Raw genomic sequence first — 20,423 nt, 5'->3', positions numbered from 1 at the left:
ACTCTCTACACACGCGCACTCTACACTCTGCACACACGCGCACTCTACACTCTGCACACACTACACACGCACTCTCCACATGCACACACTCTACACACGCGCTCTCCACATGCGCACTCTACACATACTCTCTACACTGTACACACACTCTCCACACACACACACACACTCACTACACACGCGCTCTGCACAAGTGCACTCTACACTCTGCACACACTCTCTCGACACACACTCTCTCGACACACACACTCTCGACACACACACTCTCGACACACACACTCTCGACACACACACTCTCGACACACACTCCCCACTGAAGACTAGAAACACACTTAAATGAAGCCCAGAGACAGACTGGAGGGTTGGAGACCCTTTTCACCAGAGGAGACGGGTTTGACACTGTTCTGCTGATCGGCACAAACGTATCATTTTATTGACGATCGGCCGCTCTGGTTCTAAACTTGGCGGCTGTGTGGTTCCAGGTTCAGTTCTGGGTTTGGGTTCAGTTTCCGGGCATTTCTGTGTGGTCTCTCTGTGTGTTCGGGCTGGTTTCCTCTGACGACAGTCCTGAGACCAGCTAAAGATCTGTTTAATATGAGTTTATCCACGGCTAAGGCAGAGTCTTGTTTTGACTTAAGGTCAGAGGACTTTGGGTTGGACCCTGTGAATGAGCTCCATGTGTATGTCCCAGAGGGTGAGGGTCCTGCGTCCTGTGTCCCCTCTCTCTGTCCCCTCTGTCTCTGTCCTCTCTGTCTCTGTCCTGTCAGCTGATGTTCAGTTTAGGACAGTGTCTGTGTCTGTGAAGGGGCCTTCACAGTTAAGAGGATTAGTCAGAACTCCTCTCACACTCGAGGCCAACGCTCCTCTCTCTCTATCCTCTCTCTCTGTCCTCTCTGTCCCCTCTCTCGCTCTCCCCTCTCTTGGTCCCCTCTCTATCCCCTCTCTCTCTCCATCCCCTCTCAGTCCTTTCCCTCTCTCTCCTCTCTCCTCTCTCTCCCCTCTCTCTTCTCTATCCCCTCTCCTCCCTCCCTGTCCCTCTGCTCCATCTTTGTGAACATATTGTCCTTTTACGGTGTTTCTCTCTCACCCATCCCCCTCTAAACTCGTCTTGTTCCTTGAAGACTGACACATCGACCCTGCAAATGTTTGGGGCTGTAAGAAACTGCCCCGTTTGAAAACTGCCCCGTCTGAATGGGGCAAAAAGCCAAACACAATGACACAATGAAAGCAGCTCTGTGTTCAGGCCCGGATGATGTTTTAAGTTTGATTTAAACCTTCTACATTTCACAAATTGGACTTATGAGTTTAAGTCATGTTATAATGTCGTTTCCTCCTCAAAAATAAAAACATACCTGGAGTTGTGTTTTGAGTAACCCTACATTATTAGTCAAGAAATCTCCAAAGCTCAAAATGCTCTGCTCCACCTTATGATGTCATCAAGTGGTGTTTTTCAAGTTAACAGCTCCTTTTACCTTTAGTTCAGTAGATTGACAATTCCAGGACTGAAATGATCCAAATGATTCTAGTGAAGGTGTGTGAAGTTTAAAAACACAGTGGAGTACTTCCTGTATTACCACATGATGACATCACAAGGTGGAACAGTGTTTTCAGTTTGAGAGAAGAACTCACTCACCTCATTATTTTGTCTTCTCTCAAATGTTATTTAAATGAAATATGTTTAGGATATTACTCAGTTGTTCATGGATAAAACATCTAAACTATGTTCAAAACCTCATCAATCACGTTCATATAGTTTGCGATGGGTGTGGGCGGGTTTATAGAGCCAGGTCAAAGTTCATGCTGGGAAACAGGCCGAGCTGTTATTGCTCCCATGAGATCGGAGCTGACCCCTAAACCAGGAAGTAAAACAACTGTTGTGTACGAGGTGTCAAAGTCCAACGAGGGCCATGTATTGAGATGGAAATGAGAGTGGGGTGGGGGTGCAGGGCATTCCTCTGGGGGGGCTCCACACTTTAGTTCCTGTCAAAGCGAGCCATTAGAGCGGCTCTCTGTGTCAAAGCGAGCCATTAGAGCGGCTCTCTGTGTCAAAGCGAGCCATTAGAGCGGCTCTCTGTGTCAAAGCGAGCCATTAGAGCGGCTCTCTGTGTCAAAGCGAGCCATTAGAGCGGCTCTCTGTGTCAAAGCGAGCCATTAGAGCGGCTCTCTGGGGTGTGGAGGGGGTTCACTGGGAGACCCCACAACACCTGTCAGAATGCCCCGGCCGCCGCAGCGCACGGGTCCAAGGGAGAATCACAATCACCAGTATCAGGGCCGGTTCACATTATAAATAGACTGAGCAGCTCCTGAGGGCCCCGAGGCCACCAGGGGGCCCCCAAGAACCCATACATTTATACTGAAAATAATACAATATATAAAGTTTTATTGGACACAGTGTTGTGTGTTTACAGCCTAAATATTCTCTAAAACTATTACATTAGTTTTATTTCTATAGTAGCTAAATATCTGCTGTTTGTGTTTGAGTCGTGCAGAGGTGAGAGCAGCTCTGTGTTTACACCAGAGCAAGGACCCGACAAAATGTAAAAGAACACACAACTGAACACACAACTGAACACACAACTGAACACATTAAAATACAACAGAAATGAAGAAAAAACGTCTAGAATTATAAAAAAAATTTTGACCCCCCTTGTGTTGTTCTTATGTGTTGTTCCTATGTGTTTGTGTTGTTCCTATGTGTTGTTCTTATGTGTTTGTTTTGTTCCTATGTGTTTGTGTTGTGTCTCGTTGTACCATCGTGTCGTTCACTCCAGGAGAGACGGAACATTTGGGGTCAATATTTATATTGGGACTTTTCTTTGTGCTGGTCTTTTTGTTATTTTTCTTTTTCTACCATTCATTACATTTTTTTATTTATTTGAAGATTCCTGGACACTGGATGTCATGTGTAAAGAACATGCACAGTTCACATATTTGTTCATATTTAAGCTTGAAAAGGAGAAGAAAACTACTAAATCCCAGTCTTCCATTAGAACATAAATTCAATGCTTTATTTTTTATTCAGTTTCACTTTTTTTTAAATAATTTTGAATATGTTTTAAGATGATCCTGAATAAAGTTATTGTGTCAGTGGATTATTGTAGTATTGCAGTTTTATTGTTTATCGTCTGCATTTTCTTTAGCGATAATCAGCCCCATGAGCAGGACACCACGCGACGTCCGAGCGTCTGAAAACATGAGCTGCACCAGTCACTGCATCTGGATTGATTGATTTATTTATGTCTCTGCTCGTCTGTTTAAAGCTCAACACAAATTGACTTTTTAATCCATGTTTAATGTTTCCTCCTCAAAAACACACTGGAGTTCTGTTTTGTTTCATTCACACATGTTTGAGTAACTCTTTATTATTAGTCTGTTACATCTCCAAATCTCAAAATGCTCTGTTCCACCTTGTGATGTCATCAAGTGGTAGTTTTAAAGTGAACAGCTCCTTTTACCTTTAGTTCAGTTGAGATAAGAGACAACTCCAGGACTGAAATGATCCAAATGATTCTAGTGAAGGTGTGTGGAGTTTAAAAACACAGTGGAGCACTTCCTGTACTACCACATGATGACATCACAAGGTGGAACAGAGTGTTTTCAGTTTGAGAGAAGAACTCAGCCTAAATCTGCAGGTTTGTGTGTTAAACATGTGAGAATGAAACAAAAAAACTCCAGGTCTGTTTGTTCTCTGATGTGTTATGTTTCCTCATCACAGAGTCACGTGGGCCTTTAATCACAAGCTCATCTGTTTCAGACTCAGTTTCATCTATTGTAGGTCAAACTGAAGAACAACCCGATTGGTTCTGTCCAAATCATTTTCCCTGTGGATCAATAAAGTTGATGTAAATATAAGCACAAGTCGTCTGCACGGACCAGGAAAAGCCAAAGCCACTTTACAAACGGCTCTAAACTCTGAGCCAAGACGTCGCACGACGAATGAAGATGAAATCAGTGTTTCAAATCCACAGAGGTGCGCCCGGATCACTGCGCCCGGATCACTGCGCCCGGATCACTGCGCCCGGATCACTGTGACATTTTGAAGCTCGATATACTGCTGAAGTAAAAGTTTCAGATTGTATCACAACATTCTATAGGATGACGACGTTTAACCAAGACGACGTCACAGATGACGTCACAGATGTGGGACAGATGACATCACAGATGACGTCACAGATGTGGGGCAGATGACGTCACAGATGACGTCACAGATGTGGGACAGATGACGTCACAGATGTGGGGCAGATGACGTCACAGATGACGTCACAGATGTGGGGTAGAGAAAGTGGATCTTATTAAATACAGATTTGTGTTGTAAAGTGGGTCGAGACAGAAATGATCAGGTTCAACTTTTGTGATTTCACCGTTAGATTTCATGGGAAAGTCCAGATCTAGATCAGGCATCTGCAACCATTCCCTAAAGAGCCACACGCGGCTCTGCTCTCTAAAGAGCCACACGCGGCTCTGCTCTCTAAAGAGCCACACGCGGCTCTGCTCTCTAAAGAGCCACACGCGGCTCTGCTCTCTAAAGAGCCACACACGGCTCCTGTGTGGCTCTATAAACTTGTTTTTGAACTTTTTAAAGTGGATAAACACGTTACACAGACTTTATAGCATGTTTATGAACTTTATAAAGTTATTAGCTACAAGCAGCTGAATAATTTATTTTAAAAGCATTTATTATTATTTATTAATCACTTTGTCTCATTTGTAAAAAAGTCTGGCCCATTTTGAACCAAAAAAATCAGAAAGAGCCAATGTGGCTGGTATACACACAGATATACACACATATATACACACATATATACACACACACACACACACACACAGATATACACACAGATATACACACATACAAACACATATACACACACAGATATACACACACACACATACACACAGATACAAATACATATACACACACAGATATACACACACACATATATACACACAGATACACAAACACATACACACACACACATACACACAGAGGTGTGATATTGACCTCTGACCTCTCCAAACGAGCCTTAACACAGCTGCAGTACATCCAGAACACTGCTGCTCGGGTCCTGACTAGAACCAGGACGTATGAGCACATGTGCCCTGTGCTCAGGTCTAGAACTGGAACTAAACCAGGACTAAACCAGGACTAACCCAGGACTGAAGCAGGACCAAAGCAGGACCATGTACATGTCCCACATGTTAGTCCCGTATGAACCGTGTCACTCTGAGGACCTCAGGGATCCGCCTCCTCCTCATTTTATGCTGATTATTTATGTTTTTAATTTGTTGTATTTTGATTTTCATGTCTTTTTCTGTAAATATCTTTAAATTGTGCTGTACAAATAAACCTGATAAACTGAACAATGACCTGATGTAGATCATGGTGACATCCTAAACTTCAGGCCGATACGGCGCCACTCACTTCCACAAATATTATAATTCCAATGTTTTCCGAGCAGCAGCTTCAGGTCTCCAGGTGTTTGTAAATCCGGAGGATGTGATCTGGGTGTTTGTGCGTTTGTCCTGGGGATTAGTGTCACTCGTGCTAAACACACATTCTGTGATTTATTCTCTTTAGTCTTTGCATTTTTACACAGCGCCAAAACAAGAGGTCACATTATGCAACGCACGTTTACGGGACTCCTCCGCACTACACTGCGGGTCGGGTCCAAGTACACGGCTCTGTGCCACGTTTATGTCAATATGAAAACTGCTGCTGTCACGCTTATTTTTCAGTTCAAAGGAGACGAGCTTCATCAAATTGTCAAACTGTTATTTAGATGAACAACGAATGTTTCAAGAGTGAAACTGTGCTTGAGCTTCTGTTATGTCGAAGGATCAGTGAACACCAGCCAATATTTATACATTTATATATTTATACTATTATCTATATAAAAATGCAATAGAACATCCATCTAATGCTGCGTCCAACTGTCCACACCGTCCCCTACAGGGGGCGCTGTTTAGGGATAACACCATTTTAGTATTGTCCAAATGACCAGTGAGTGAAAAAGTGCGCTCAAAATTTCTCACAATGCACCTTGAAACGTAGCGAGCTTCAGTGGTCACTGGAGCAGTCAATAGAGCGGTCAGAGCAGTGGGTAGAGCGGTCAGAGCAGTGGGTAGAGCAGTCAATAGAGCGGTCAGTAGAGCGGTCAGTAGAGCAGTCAATAGAGCGCTCAATAGAGCGGTCAGTAGAGCGGTCATAGCAGTGGGTAGAGCGGTCAGAGCAGTGGGTAGAGCGGTCGGTAGAGCGGTCGGTAGAGCGGTCAGTAGAGCGGTCAGTAGAGCGGTCAGAGCAGTGGGTAGAGCGGTCAGTAGAGCGGTCAGTAGAGCGGTCAGAGCAGTGGGTAGAGCGGTCAGTAGAGCGGTCAGTAGAGCGGTCAGAGCAGTGGGTAGAGCGGTCAGTAGAGCGGTCAGAGCAGTGGGTAGAGCGGTCAGAGCGGTCATAGAACTCTGCAGCCCGGGTCATAACACGGACCCCCACTATCCACCACATCAGCCCCGTCCTACAACAACTCCACTGGCTCCCCACAAAACAGAGAATTAACTTCAAAATACTAACTACCACCTTCAAAGCAATGCACAACCTCACCCCTTCACACATATGTGACCTCCTCCACACTGCTGCTCCTCCTCTCCGCTCCTCCTCCTCTCTCCAGCTCACTGTACCCTCTGCCCGACGTGTGACCATGGGGTACAGGGCTTTCAGCCGCTCTGCCCCCCAGCTCTGGAACTCTCTCCCTCCTGATCTCCGCACCTTAGACTCTCTTCCACTTTTCAAATCCAGACTCAAAGCTCACCTGTTCAGTCTGTCCTGTCTCTTGTAACAATCACACGTCTTTTATCAACCAGTTTTTGTCATGTTTTATTCTATTTGTATGTTTTTATCTAATTTTTATCTTGTTCAGTCCTTGGGTGATTTGAAAGGCACTTATAAATAAAATGCATTATTATTATTGTAGAGCGGTCAGTAGAGTGGTCAGAGCAGTTAGAGCGGTCAGTAGAGTGGTCAGTAGAGTGGTCAGAGCAGTCAGAGCAGTCAGTAGAGTGGTCAGAGCAGTCAGAGCGGTCAGTAGAGCGGTCAGTATAGACCACAATGCAACAGCAGCAGGTCTCTAACTGGACATGACTGAAGCAGAAGTTTGTTTCTCACTGTTGATCCTGGTCATGAGTAAAACTGAAATAAACGGCCGCTGTGTGAAGGTGCTGCCTTAGGGCTGCCTTAGCCGCTTAGCTTCAACTGTCAAAGATGTCCATGAGACGTGACGGAGTGAGACGTGACGGAGTGAGACGTGACGGAGTGAGACGTGACGGAGTGAGACGTGGCCGAGTGAGACGTGACCGAGTGAGACGCGACCGAGTGAGACGCGACCGAGTGAGACGCGACCGAGTGAGACGCGACCGAGTGAGACGCGACCGAGTGAGACGCGACGGAGTGATACGCGACGGAGTGAGTCGCGACGGAGTGAGTCGCGACGGAGTGAGTCGTGAACGAGTGAGACGTAAAGGAGTGAAACGTCACCACAGCCACAGGTCCACACGACGCTCATTAGGACTTGAGCAGATACAGTGGCAAATCTGGAGACAAGTTACACACAATGACCACGAGTGTCATAGCAACCAAAGAACCAATCAGGGGTTAACTAGGTTTACAGGGAGCGGGCGCTCGTCAGGTCGTCAGTCTATGCTAGCATGTTAGCTATGTCCGTTTATATAAACAGTCTATGCTAGCAGGTTAGCTCTGTCCATTTATATATACAGTCTATGCTAGCAGGTTAGCTCTGTCCGTTTACATATACAGTCTATGCTAGCAGGTTAGCTCTGTCCGTTTACATATACAGTCTATGCTAGCAGGTTAGCATGTGGCCCTGTCATGATAACATTCTGAAGCGCGAGTATATTTACAAAGTGAATCTAGACGATAAATGATAATATTGAACCAAAACATGAAGCAGTTATCTCAAAGAACGATTCTAAATGTACAACAAAGAAATATGAGCTGCGCTAATAAAATAACAGAATGCAACGGTTACGTAGTCAGTTTGTCTATAATGAAAGTTCATCATAAAAGTTCATATTTCATAACCTACACAGCTCAAATCTCATCAGAAAACAGAAAAATAACCAAACTTTTCCCAGTAGTGCAAAGAAAAAGTCCCACGATAAACATCCGGGTGCGTTATAAACTGAACGGTCGAAGGTCATTATTGTCACATCTTCTGAAGGTCAAGAAACGGGAAAAATCCTGAGGTATGAGCTGATAAGACCAGGTTTAGTTTGATACTCATGTCATGTGACATCACCTGTGGTTCAGGAGGATCCGACAGTTTACGACGTTATAAAGACGTGAATATGTTAGGCAACAAGCCAAACGTGAGGGCTGCTGGGAAAAGTCAATGTTTTTTTTTGAATGACAGCTGTCCATGTGTTCTGTAAACGGGTTTGTTTTGTTTCTTTTTTAATATGAAATAATAAAATAGAAGTTAATGAAAAAAATAATAATCGGGTGCATTTCAGAACATGTATGTGCAGATGTAAGCTACAGAGTGAGCAGCTTTTACACAGAGTAAGACCCCAGGGACACACAGGGAGGGCATCTGACACACAGGCACATGTCAGAACGTGTTTGTAGAGTCTAAACTACAGGGGGAGCCGTTTGCAGAAGAAGACGGGAGATTTTGCTGTTTTTTTGTGGATGAAATGATGCCACTTCAGAAACTGCCTTTGCCTTTTGCTGATTGGTCCATTCAAATTTAATTTGCAAAAAATGCGGTTTCAGTCTGAATCTGGATTTGAAAACAAAACCAAAAATCGTCCAAGTTCAAAGTGCACATAACAAACATGTTCAGCTTTGGAGATGAGACTGAAGCTTTAAATCCGAAAGAAAGAATCCCAGGAATTTAAGGTCACAAGATCAAATTTAAATGTAAATATCAAATAGGAAATCACAAAGATGCTCTTATTTAACCAACAATTTCCTCTGCAAATAACAAAATATCCTGTCCTCTGTACAACCTGCACTTTAGACCTGGACAAACATGACGTGAATGTGTCAGATGCCCTCCCCGTGTGTCCCTGGGGTCTTACTCTGTGTAAAAGCTGCTCACTCTGTAGCTTATGACTGCACACACATGTTCTGCGATGTCCCTGTGAGTCAGATGCCCTCCCCGTGTGTCCCTGGGGTCTTACTCTGTGTAAAAGCTGCTCACTCTGTAGCTTATGTCTGCACACACATGTTCTGCAATGTCCCTGTGAGTCAGATGCCCTCCCCGTGTGTCCCTGGGGTCTTACTCTGTGTAAAAGCTGCTCACTCTGTAGCTTAGGATTCAGATCTCAGCCTTTTTCTCAAACGTGTTGAACTTTGAGCACAATCACCTTATTAAAACACACTCGCTCCAGGTCCACACGGGGGCGCTCATGTGCTCATGAGCTTTTGTGGCTTCAGACATGTTTCAGAGCCTCCCTGAAGTTTTTGTGGCTTCACACATGTTTCAGAGCCTCCCTGAAGCTTTTGTGGCTTCACACATGTTTCAGAGCCTCCCTGAAGTTTTTGTGGCTTCAGACATGTTTCAGTCTCCCTGAAGCTTTTGTGGCTTCACACATGTTTCAGAGCCTCTCTGAAGTTTTTGTGGCTTCAGACATGTTTCAGAGCCTCCCTGAAGCTTTTGTGGCTTCAGACATGTTTCAGAGCCTCCCTGAAGTTTTTGTGGCTTCAGACATGTTTCAGTCTCCCTGAAGCTTTTGTGGCTTCAGACATGTTTCAGAGCCTCTCTGAAGTTTTTGTGGCTTCAGACATGTTTCAGAGCCTCCCTGAAGTTTTTGTGGCTTCAGACATGATTCAGTCTCCCTGACGTTTTTGTGGCTTCACACATGTTTCAGAGCCTCCCTGAAGCTTTTGTGGCTTCAGACATGTTTCAGAGCCTCTCTGAAGCTTTTGTGGCTTCACACATGTTTCAGAGCCTCTCTGAAGTTTTTGTGGCTTCAGACATGATTCAGTCTCCCTGAAGTTTTTGTGGCTTCACACATGTTTCAGAGCCTCCCTGAAGCTTTTGTGGCTTCAGACATGTTTCAGAGCCTCTCTGAAGCTTTTGTGGCTTCACACATGTTTCAGAGCCTCCCTGAAGCTTTTGTGGCTTCAGACATGTTTCAGAGCCTCTCTGAAGCTTTTGTGGCTTCACACATGTTTCAGAGTTGTTTCACGTGACTTCATTTAAAATCAATCCAAACCTTCAACTATAAACATCCACAGGAGCTGCACTGTTAGTGTGTGTGTGTTGTGATATAGGTGTGTTGTGATATAGGTGTGTGTTGTGATATAGGTGTGTGTGTGTGTGGTGATATAGGGGTGTGTGTGTGTTGTGATATAGGTGTGTGTGTGTGTTGTGATATAGGTGTGTGTGTGTGTTGTGATAGGTGTTTGTGTTGTGAGTGTGTGTTGTGATAGGTGTGTGTGTGTTGTGATAAGTGTGTGTGTGTGTTGTGATATATGTGTTGTGTGTTGTGATATATGTGTTGTGTGTTGTGATTGTCCACATTCAGACACTTTAAACACTTTGGACATTTGCACAGATGTGTGTGTGTTGTGTTAGATGTGTGTGTGAGATGTGTGTGTGTTGTGTTAGATGTGTGTGTTGTGTGTGTGTGTGTGTTGTGTTAGATGTGTGTGTATGTGTTGTGTTAGATGAGTGTGTATGTGTTGTGTGAGATGTGTGTGTGTTGTGTTAGATGTGTGTGTGTATGTGTTGTGTGAGATGTGTGTGTTGTGTTAGATGTGTGTGTATGTGTTGTGTGAGATGTGTGTGTGTTGTGTTAGATGTGTGTGTATGTGTTGTGTGTGTGTTGTGTTAGATGTGTGTGTGTTGTGTGAGATGTGTATGTGTTGTGTTAGATGTGTATGTGTTGTGTGAGATGTGTGTGTTGTGTTAGATGTGTGTGTGTTGTGTTAGATGTGTGTGTGTTGTGTTAGATGTGTGTGTGTTGTGTTAGATGTGTGTGTGTTGTGTTAGATGTGTGTGTATGTGTTGTGTGTGTGTTGTGTTAGATGTGTGTGTATGTGTTGTGTTAGATGTGTGTGTTGTGTTAGATGTGTGTGTATGTGTTGTGTTAGATGTGTGTGTATGTGTTGTGTTAGATGTGTGTGTGTTGTGTTAGATGTGTGTGTGTTGTGTTAGATGTGTGTGTGTTGTGTTAGATGTGTGTGTATGTGTTGTGTGTGTGTTGTGTTAGATGTGTGTGTATGTGTTGTGTGAGATGTGTGTGTGTTGTGTTAGATGTGTGTGTATGTGTTAGATGTGTGTGTATGTGTTAGATGTGTGTGTATGTGTTAGATGTGTGTGTATGTGTTGTGTGAGATGTGTGTGTGTTGTGTTAGATGTGTGTGTATGTGTTAGATGTGTGTGTATGTGTTAGATGTGTGTGTATGTGTTGTGTTAGATGTGTGTGTGTTGTGTGAGATGTGTGTATGTGTTGTGTGAGATGTGTGTGTGTTGTGTTAGATGTGTGTGTATGTGTTAGATGTGTGTGTATGTGTTGTGTGAGATGTGTGTGTTGTGTTAGATGTGTGTGTATGTGTTGTGTTAGATGTGTGTGTTGTGTGTGTGTTGTGTTAGATGTGTGTGTATGTGTTGTGTGAGATGTGTGTGTGTTGTGTTAGATGTGTGTGTATGTGTGTGTTGTATGTGTGTGTATGTGTTGTGTGAGATGTGTGTGTGTTGTGTTAGATGTGTGTGTTGTGTTAGATGTGTGTGTATGTGTTGTGTGAGATGTGTGTGTGTTGTGTGAGATGTGTGTGTATGTGTTGTGTTAGATGTGTGTGTATGTGTTGTGTTAGATGTGTGTGTGTTGTGTTAGATGTGTGTGTGTTGTGTTAGATGTGTGTGTGTTGTGTTAGATGTGTGTGTGTTGTGTTAGATGTGTGTGTATGTGTTGTGTGTGTGTTGTGTTAGATGTGTGTGTATGTGTTGTGTGAGATGTGTGTGTGTTGTGTTAGATGTGTGTGTATGTGTTAGATGTGTGTGTATGTGTTAGATGTGTGTGTATGTGTTGTGTGAGATGTGTGTGTATGTGTTGTGTTAGATGTGTGTGTATGTGTTGTGTTAGATGTGTGTGTGTTGTGTTAGATGTGTGTGTGTTGTGTTAGATGTGTGTGTATGTGTTGTGTGTGTGTTGTGTTAGATGTGTGTGTATGTGTTGTGTGAGATGTGTGTGTGTTGTGTTAGATGTGTGTGTATTGTGTTAGATGTGTGTGTATGTGTTAGATGTGTGTGTATGTGTTAGATGTGTGTGTATGTGTTGTGTGAGATGTGTGTGTGTTGTGTTAGATGTGTGTGTATGTGTTGTGTGAGATGTGTGTGTATGTGTTGTGTGAGATGTGTGTGCGTTGTGTTAGATGTGTGTATGTGTTGTGTGAGATGTGTGTGTTGTGTGAGATGTGTGTGTGTGTTGTGTGAGATGTGTGTGTGTTGTGTGAGATGTGTGTGTGTTGTGTTAGATGTGTGTATGTGTTGTGTGAGATGTGTGTGTTGTGTGAGATGTGTGTGTGTGTTGTGTGAGATGTGTGTGTGTTGTGTGAGATGTGTGTGTGTGTTGTGTTAGATGTGTGTGTATGTGTTGTGTGAGATGTGTGTGCGTTGTGTTAGATGTGTGTATGTGTTGTGTGAGATGTGTGTGTTGTGTGAGATGTGTGTGTGTGTTGTGTGAGATGTGTGTGTGTTGTGTGAGATGTGTGTGTGTTGTGTGAGATGTGTGTGTGTTGTGTGAGATGTGTGTGTATGTGTTAGATGTGTGTGTATGTGTTGTGTGAGATGTGTGTGTTGTGTGCACAGATTTGTTACACAGTTGTTAGTTTCATGGTGACACCTGTTGTGTCTCTGTTGGCGCAGTGTCCAGGTGAAAGGACAAACATTTGCAGAGTGAAACAGGCGCAGTGAGTGAAGCTCGTACCTGGCCCATGTTTCTGTAGCCGTACTTCTGCGCTATCCTGTGCGCCACCTCGGCTCCTCCCGTGATCCTCACAGCCCAGTGGTTTGTGTAAATCCGGGCTTTACACGGCGGGGACACGCAGCCCAGACAAACGGCCAGGACGCACAGTAAACTCCTTCCCCCCGCGCCGATCATCTTCCCCCGAGACTTTTACAGCGACTCTTCACCGACTCCTCCACCGAGTCTTCACTGACTCCTCCACCGAGTCTTCACCGACTCCTCCACCGAGTCTTCACCGACTCCTCCACCGACTCTTCACCGACTCCTCCACCGCCGCGGCCGCACAAACACGCAAACTTCCCCCAAAGCCGAGTCTCATAGAAGAGAGTCCGACAGAAGGAGCGCGCAGAGCCCCGTGCGCCACAGGAGCTCAGAGTGTGTCCTCCTCACGCACTGTCCTCCACATGCGCTCAGTCTGTGTCCTCTGTCCTCACGCCGCTGTCCTCCACATGGAGCCCGAACTTTGAGTCTCTGCTCCCGAAGCCGCGCTGTTTTTCACGGCGGAGGAGGACGAGGGGGAAGGCACAGTGCGTCCGCGCGGAGTCCCGAGTGTCTAAAGCCGCTCCGCCGTGTGTCCCGTGTCTCCCGTGTCTCCGGTGTCTCCCGTGTCTCCCGCGTTTCCCCCGTGTCCCCTGTTCACGTTCAGCGGAAGATACGAGCGCGGTACATGCGCCGGCCTGTACCGTGTGGAGAAATGGCAGCGCCTCCGCACAAATAACTAGAAACACTCAGAGGAGAGACAACTGAAGAGAGCTCCTGTGCGCTCCTCCGGGTCCTAAAGCCCGCTACAGACGCACCAGGAGGTCACACAGAGGCATGAGGAGGTCAAACAGGGAGAGACAGACCAGAGGAGAGACGAGAGAGACCAGAGAGAGACCAAAGAGAAAAGAGAGAGACCAGAGGAGAGACCAGAGAGAGACCAGAGGAGAGAGGAGAGACCAGAGAGAGACCAGAGGGGGGAGGAGATCAGAGAAGAGAGGAGAGACCAGAGAAAGACCAGAGGGGGGATGAGACCAGAGGAGAGAGGAGAGAGACCAGAGGGGGATCAAAGAGACAAGAGAGAGACCTGAGAGGAACTAGAGGAGAGAGGAGAGACAACTGAAGAGAGCGCCTGTGCGCTCCTCCGGGTCCTAAAGCCCGCTACAGTTGCACCAGGAGGTCACACAGAGGCATGAGGAGGTCAAACAGGGAGAGACAGACCAGAGGAGAGAGGAGAGACCAGAGAGAGACCAGAGGGGGGAGGAGATCAGAGGAGATCAGAGGAGAGAGACGAGAGAGACCAGAGAGAGACCAGAGGAGAGACCAGAGGAGAGAGGAGAGACCAGAGAGAGACCAGAGGAGAGAGACCAGAGGGGGGAGGAGACCAGAGGAGAGAGGAGAGAGACCAGAGAGGGATCAAAGAGACAAGAGAGAGACCTGAGAGGGACTAGAGGAGAGAGGAGAGACAACTGAAGAGAGCTCCTGTGCGCTCCTCCGGGTCCTAAAGCCCGCTACAGATGCACCAGGAGGTCACACAGAGACATGAGGAGGTCAAACAGGGAGAGACAGACCAGAGGAGAGACGAGAGAGACCAGAGAGAGACCAGAGAAAGACCAAAGAGACAAGAGGGAGACCAGAGGAGAGAGGAGAGACCAGAGAGAGACCAGAGGGGGGAGGAGATCAGAGGAGAGAGGAGAGACCAGAGAAAGACCAGAGAAAGACCAGAGGGGGGAGGAGACCAGAGGAGAGAGGAGAGAGACCAGAGGGGGATCAAAGAGACAAGAGGGAGACCTGAGAGGAACTAGAGGAGAGAGGAGAGACAACTGAAGAGAGCTCCTGTGCGCTCCTCCGGGTCCTAAAGCCCGCTACAGACGCACCAGGAGGTCACACAGAGGCATGAGGAGGTCAAACAGGGAGAGACAGACCAGGGAGAGACGAGAGAGACCAGAGAGAGACCAAAGAGAAAAGAGAGAGACCAGAGGAGAGAGGAGAGACCAGAGAGAGACCAGAGGAGAGACCAGAGGAGAGAGGAGAGACCAGAGAGAGACCAGAGGGGGGAGGAGATCAGAGGAGAGAGACCAGAGAGAGACCAGAGAAAGACCAAAGAGACAAGAGGGAGACCAGAGAGAAACCATAGAGACCAGAGCGACCAGAGAGAGACTAGAGAGACACCACCGAGAGATCCCCTGTGACTATCTTTCACATTTTCAGACACTTTCAGGTTTTATTTCATAGAAGATTCATTAAAATGTTCCTTAATGTGGGATTCATTTACAAATTCCATACAGACTTGACCAAAAACACATTTGATTTTCCAAATTTTCATTTCATAAAAAGTGTTTTTATTTGTGCAGTCATGGAAAATCATGATGAAGATCATGATGAAGATCATGATGAAGATCATGATGAAGATCATGATGAAGATCATAATGAAGCTCATGATGAAAGTCATGATGAAAGTCATGATGAAGATCATGATGAAGATCATGATGAAGATCATGATGAAAGTCATGATGAAGATCATGATGAAGATAATGATAAAAATCATGATGAAGATCATGATTAAAATCATGATGAAGATCAGGATGAAGATCAAGATGAAAATCATGATGAAGATCATTATGAAGATCATGATGAAAGTCATGATGAAGATCAAGATGAAAATCATGATGAAGATCAGGATGAAGATCATAATGAAGCTCATGATGAAGATCATGATGAAAATCATGATGAAGATCATGATGAAGATAATGATAAAAATCATGATGAAGATCATGATTAAAATAATCATGAAGATCAGGATGAAGATCAAGATGAAGATCAAAATGAAAATCATGATGAAGATCAGGATGAAGATCAAGATGAAAATCATGATGAAGATCAGGATGAAGATCACAATGAAGCTCATGATGAAGATCATGATGAAGATCATGATGAAAGTCATGATGAAGATCATGATGAAGATCATGATGAAGATCATGATGAAGATCATGATGAAAGTCATGATGAAGATCATGATGAAAGTCATGATGAAGATCAAGATGAAAATCATGATGAAGATCATGATAAAAATCATGATGAAGATCATGATGAAGATCAGGATGAAGATCAAGATGAAAATCATGATGAAGATCATTATGAAGATCATAATGAAGCTCATGATGAAGATCAAGATGAAGATCAAAATGAAAATCATGATGAAGATCAGGATGAAGATCAAGATGAAGATCATGATGAAAGTCATGATGAAGATCAAGATGAAAATCATGATGAAGATCAGGATGAAGATCATTATGAAGATCAGGATGAAGATCATAATGAAGCTCATGATGAAGATCATGATGAAAATCATGAAGATCATGATGAAGATCATGATGAAAGTCATGATGAAAATCATGATGAAGATCATGATGAAGATAATGATAAAAATCATGATGAAGATCATAATGAAGATCATGATGAAGATCACGGTGAAGATCACAATGAAAATCATGATGAAGATCATAATGAAGATCATCATGAAGATCTTGATGAAGTTCAGGATGAAAATCACCCTAATCCTAATCCTAACCACACACACACACACACACACACACACACACACACACTCACACACACACACTCACAGACACACATACATAGGGATCCAGAGGGAGGTGAGATGGTGGATGGAGACGTTCAGAGAGAAGCGTCCAGAGGGAGCCATCCGGAGGGAAACATCCGGAGGAAACCGTCCGGAGGAGGGCGTAAGGAGGGAGGTGCCCAGAGCGAGGCGTCCACAGGGAGCCATCTAGAGGGAGCCGTCCAGAGCGAGGCATCCAGAGGGAGCCATCTAGAGCGAGGCGTCAACAGGGAGCCATCTAGAGCGAGGCGTCCACAGGGAGCCATCTACCGGGAGCTGTCCAGAGGGAGCCATCCAGAGGGAGTTGTCCAGAGTGAGATGTCCAGAGGGAGCGGCCAGAGGGAGCCGTCCAGAGGAAGGCGTCCAGAGAGAGTGTCCAGAGGGAGGCTTCCAGAGGGAGTTGTCCAGAGTGAGATGTCCAGAGGGAGCCGTCCAGAGGGAGCCGTCCAGAGGGAGCCATCTAGAGGGAGGCTTCCAGAGGGAGTGTCCAGAGGGAGCCATCCAGAGGGAGTTATCCAGAGTGAGATGGCCAGAGGGAGCGGCCAGAGGGAGCCGTCCAGAGGGAGCCCTCCAAAGGGAAACTTCCAGAGGGAAATGTCCAGAGGGAACCGTCCAGAGTGAGATTTCTAGAGGGAGCCATCCAGAGGGAGCCGTCCAGAAGGAGGCTTCCAGGGGAACGTCCAGAGGGAGCCGTCCAGAGGGAAACGTCCAGAGTGAGCCGTCCAGAGGGAACTATCCAGAAGGAGCTGTCCAAAGGGAGCGTCCACAGGGAGCCATCCAGAGGAAGGCGTCCAGAGAGAGTGTCCAGAGAGAGTGTCCAGAGGAAGTGTCCAGAGGGAGCCATCCAGAGGGAGCCATCCAGAGGGAGGCTTCCAGAGGGAGTGTCCAGAGGGAGTGTCCAGAGGGAGCCGTCCAGAGGGAGTGTCCAGAGGGAGCCGTCCAGAGGGAGCCGTCCAGAGGGAGTGTCCAGAGGGAGTGTCCAGAGGGAGCCGTCCAGAGGGAGTCTTCCAGAGGGAGGCATTTTTAGATATTTGTGCGTTTCCCTTTTGGATATTTGTGTGATTACCTTTTGGATATTTGTGCGTTTGTGTAATATGTCAAACTGTCTTGTGCCGCCGTCGCGAGTATGACATCATCACGCTGTGGACGCTCTATTGCAGTAGTTGTATCGTGTGTTGTGTATTTGTGCGTAGTAGCCGTGTTGGGCTGGTGTGTGTTTTTCTGGTAAACAAGCGGAAGTGTTGCACTTAGAGTCTCCCAGTTTAAAGTGCGGGTCTGAATGAGGGCCTTGTCTGTGGCACCTCGTATTGACACATACCAGTGTAAAGTAAACGCCAGGTCCGTGTGCGGCAGAACGACCTCGGTTTATTTTGGTACGGTCCAGTCGCCACATCTCGATCTAACGTCAACAACACGACATGAAGTAGCTTTTTTAAAATGATTTGATGAACATGACCTTTGTATGACCCCAGATATGAACCACGAACATTTGTTAACAGGACGTGATGCGGATTTAAACAAGAAAAAAAAGGTAAAAAGCTTCAGTAAAATCAGAGCTATTGAGCTTGTGTCTTTATGGTTCTCACGTGGATCATTGTATTGTTATAATTTACATATTTTAAATCACAATATTTATCTAAAATCACTTCATAAAACAAAGCTCCACCTGCTGGCGGCCCTCGTACCTGCGCTACACTTCAGGGGGGAGCTGAGGATTGTTTTTTCATTTGTTCTAAAATGACGGACGCGACGCTGCCAAACACCGCGCGGCGTGAGTGCGGCTCAGCTGACTGAAGTGCTCGTACCACAGTATTGGTTTGTACCATAGAATCAGCGCATACCGCAGTATCGGCTCATGCCGCAGTATCGCCTCGTACCGCAGCGTCGGCTCGTGCAGCAGTATCGGCTCGTGCCGCAGCATCGGCTCGTGCCGCAGTATCGGCTCATGCCGCAGTATCGTCTCGTACCGCAGCGTCGGCTCGTGCAGCAGTATCGGCTCGTAGTGCAGTATCAGCACATACCGCAGCATCGGCTCGTACCGCAGCGTCGGCTCGTGCAGCAGTATCGGCTCGTAGTGCAGTATCAGCACATACCGCAGCATCGGCTCGTACCGCAGCATCGGCTCGTACCGCAGCGTCGGCTCGTGCAGCAGTATCGGCTCGTAGTGCAGTATCAGCACATACCGCAGCATCGGCTCGTACCGCAGCATCGGCTCGTGCAGCAGTATCGGTGTGAGAGCGGCTCGGCGGGCTGAAGCGTGGCCAGGGGAATGCGGCTCGGGCCTCGGGATGATTGATGGGTCTGTGTTGTGCGTACAGCCTCTGCTCTGTTCTGAGGGACACACTAAAATCACCATAATTGCTCTAATTGAGGCCAATTTCTGAGTGAATGCGGCGAAACGGGGGCCAAATCGCACACACAGGTCACGGTGGCCCTCAGCTCTCCGGGGCCCCCCTCTCTATTCAGGGCGGCGTTTGCCATATCCTTCCTCTGATGCCCAAGACTCTCCAGGAACGAACCCGGTGAACCCCAACAAAACGTTTTTGTGGAAGAGCGTGAGGGGCTCCCCGCTCTCCAACAATAGAATGAGGCACAACACAAACCGCGTCATCGAAACAGCGCCCAGCCAACGCCATGGACTTGATTTAAATGGACGTAGCTATTAGCCGCCACGGTACAAACAGGAAGTGACCATGGACATGCTTCCTGATCCAGAGACGCCATCAGGCTGCAATTCACTTTACATTTAACCCTGTGTCCCCTCTGTGTCCCCTCTGTGTCCCCTCTGTGTCGCCTCTGTGTCAACTCTGTGTCCCCCGTGTCCCCGCCGTGTCCTCCCTGTGCACCAGTTTCCCCCCCATGTCCCCTCCGCGTCCCCTCTGTGTCGCCTGTGTCCCCTCTGTGTCCCCCCTGCATCCCCTGTGTCACCTCCGTCTCCCCCCGTGTCCCCTCTGTGTCACCGCTGTATCCCATCTGTGTCACCTCTGTGTTCTCTCTATGTCCCCTCTGTGTCTCCTCTGTGTCCTCTCTGTGCCCCCCCGTGTCCCATCCGTGTCCTCCCTGCGTCCCCCGTGCTGCCCCGTGTCCTCTCTGTGTCGCCTCTGTGTCCCGTCTGTGTCCTCTATATGTCCCGTCTGTGTCCTCTTTATGTCCCCTCTGTGTCCTCTGTGTCCCCTCTGTGTCCCATCTGTGACGCCTCCGTAACCCCCCGTGTCCCGTCTGTGTCCCCTCCGTGTCCTCCCCTTTGTCCTCTGTCTCCCCTCTGTGTCCCCTCTGTGTTGCCTCTTTGTCTCCTCCCATGTCCCATCTCTGTCCCCCCCGTGTCCCTTCGGTGTCTTCTCTGTGTCACCTCTGTGTCCCGTCTGTGTCCCCTTTGAGTCGCCTCCGTGTCTCCCCCCCCCATGTCCCATCTGTGTCCCCCCGTGTCCTCCCTGTGTCCCCCTGTGCCGCCCCCGTGTCCCCTCTGTGTCCCGTCTGTGTCACATTTTGAGCTTTGGAGATGTAACAGACTAATAATAAAGAGTTACTCAAACATGTGTGAATGAAACAAAACACAACTCAACTTCAAGGAGGACACCGCATTAGAGCTACAACAGTCCGTTTGTGTGATACAGGAGCTTTAAATTATCTCATTTTTTTATCATTGTGAATCAAGTGTCAAGCCTTTTTCCTTAGTCTGAAACTGAGTTAGTTTTGTTACGATATTAAAATTACAAAGTGACCGAAGTGAATGTAGAAAAAAGTCCAGACCTGCAAAGCTCTAATGTGCTGTTCTCACCATGTCCAGCAGGGGGTGACACAGGCAAATGTCCTGTGCAGTGTGAGATAAACACATTTT

The 20,423-nt window shown here is 46.7% G+C and overlaps 1 protein-coding gene across 3 annotated transcripts in view; it reads right to left on the bottom strand.

Moving 5' to 3' along the window:
• Positions 1-13,714, bottom strand: part of pcsk5b (proprotein convertase subtilisin/kexin type 5b) — a 101,054-nt gene extending 87,340 nt beyond the window's left edge. Inside the window, exon 1 of one of the 3 annotated variants that reach the window (XM_055224477.1) lies at positions 12,946-13,714. In XM_055224477.1, the coding sequence (XP_055080452.1) occupies positions 12,946-13,119 (174 nt within the window). In that variant the 5' untranslated portion in view covers positions 13,120-13,714. The remainder of the gene's footprint in view (positions 1-12,945) is intronic. The other 2 variants (XM_055224479.1, XM_055224478.1) reach the window with 2 other exon arrangements.
• Positions 13,715-20,423: the final 6,709 nt, after the last annotated feature.

The sequence above is a fragment of the Periophthalmus magnuspinnatus genome, chromosome 9 (genome assembly GCF_009829125.3).
Source record: "Periophthalmus magnuspinnatus isolate fPerMag1 chromosome 9, fPerMag1.2.pri, whole genome shotgun sequence".
Lineage (NCBI taxonomy): Eukaryota > Metazoa > Chordata > Actinopteri > Gobiiformes > Gobiidae > Periophthalmus > Periophthalmus magnuspinnatus.
This window is presented reverse-complemented; position numbering and strand designations above follow the sequence as displayed.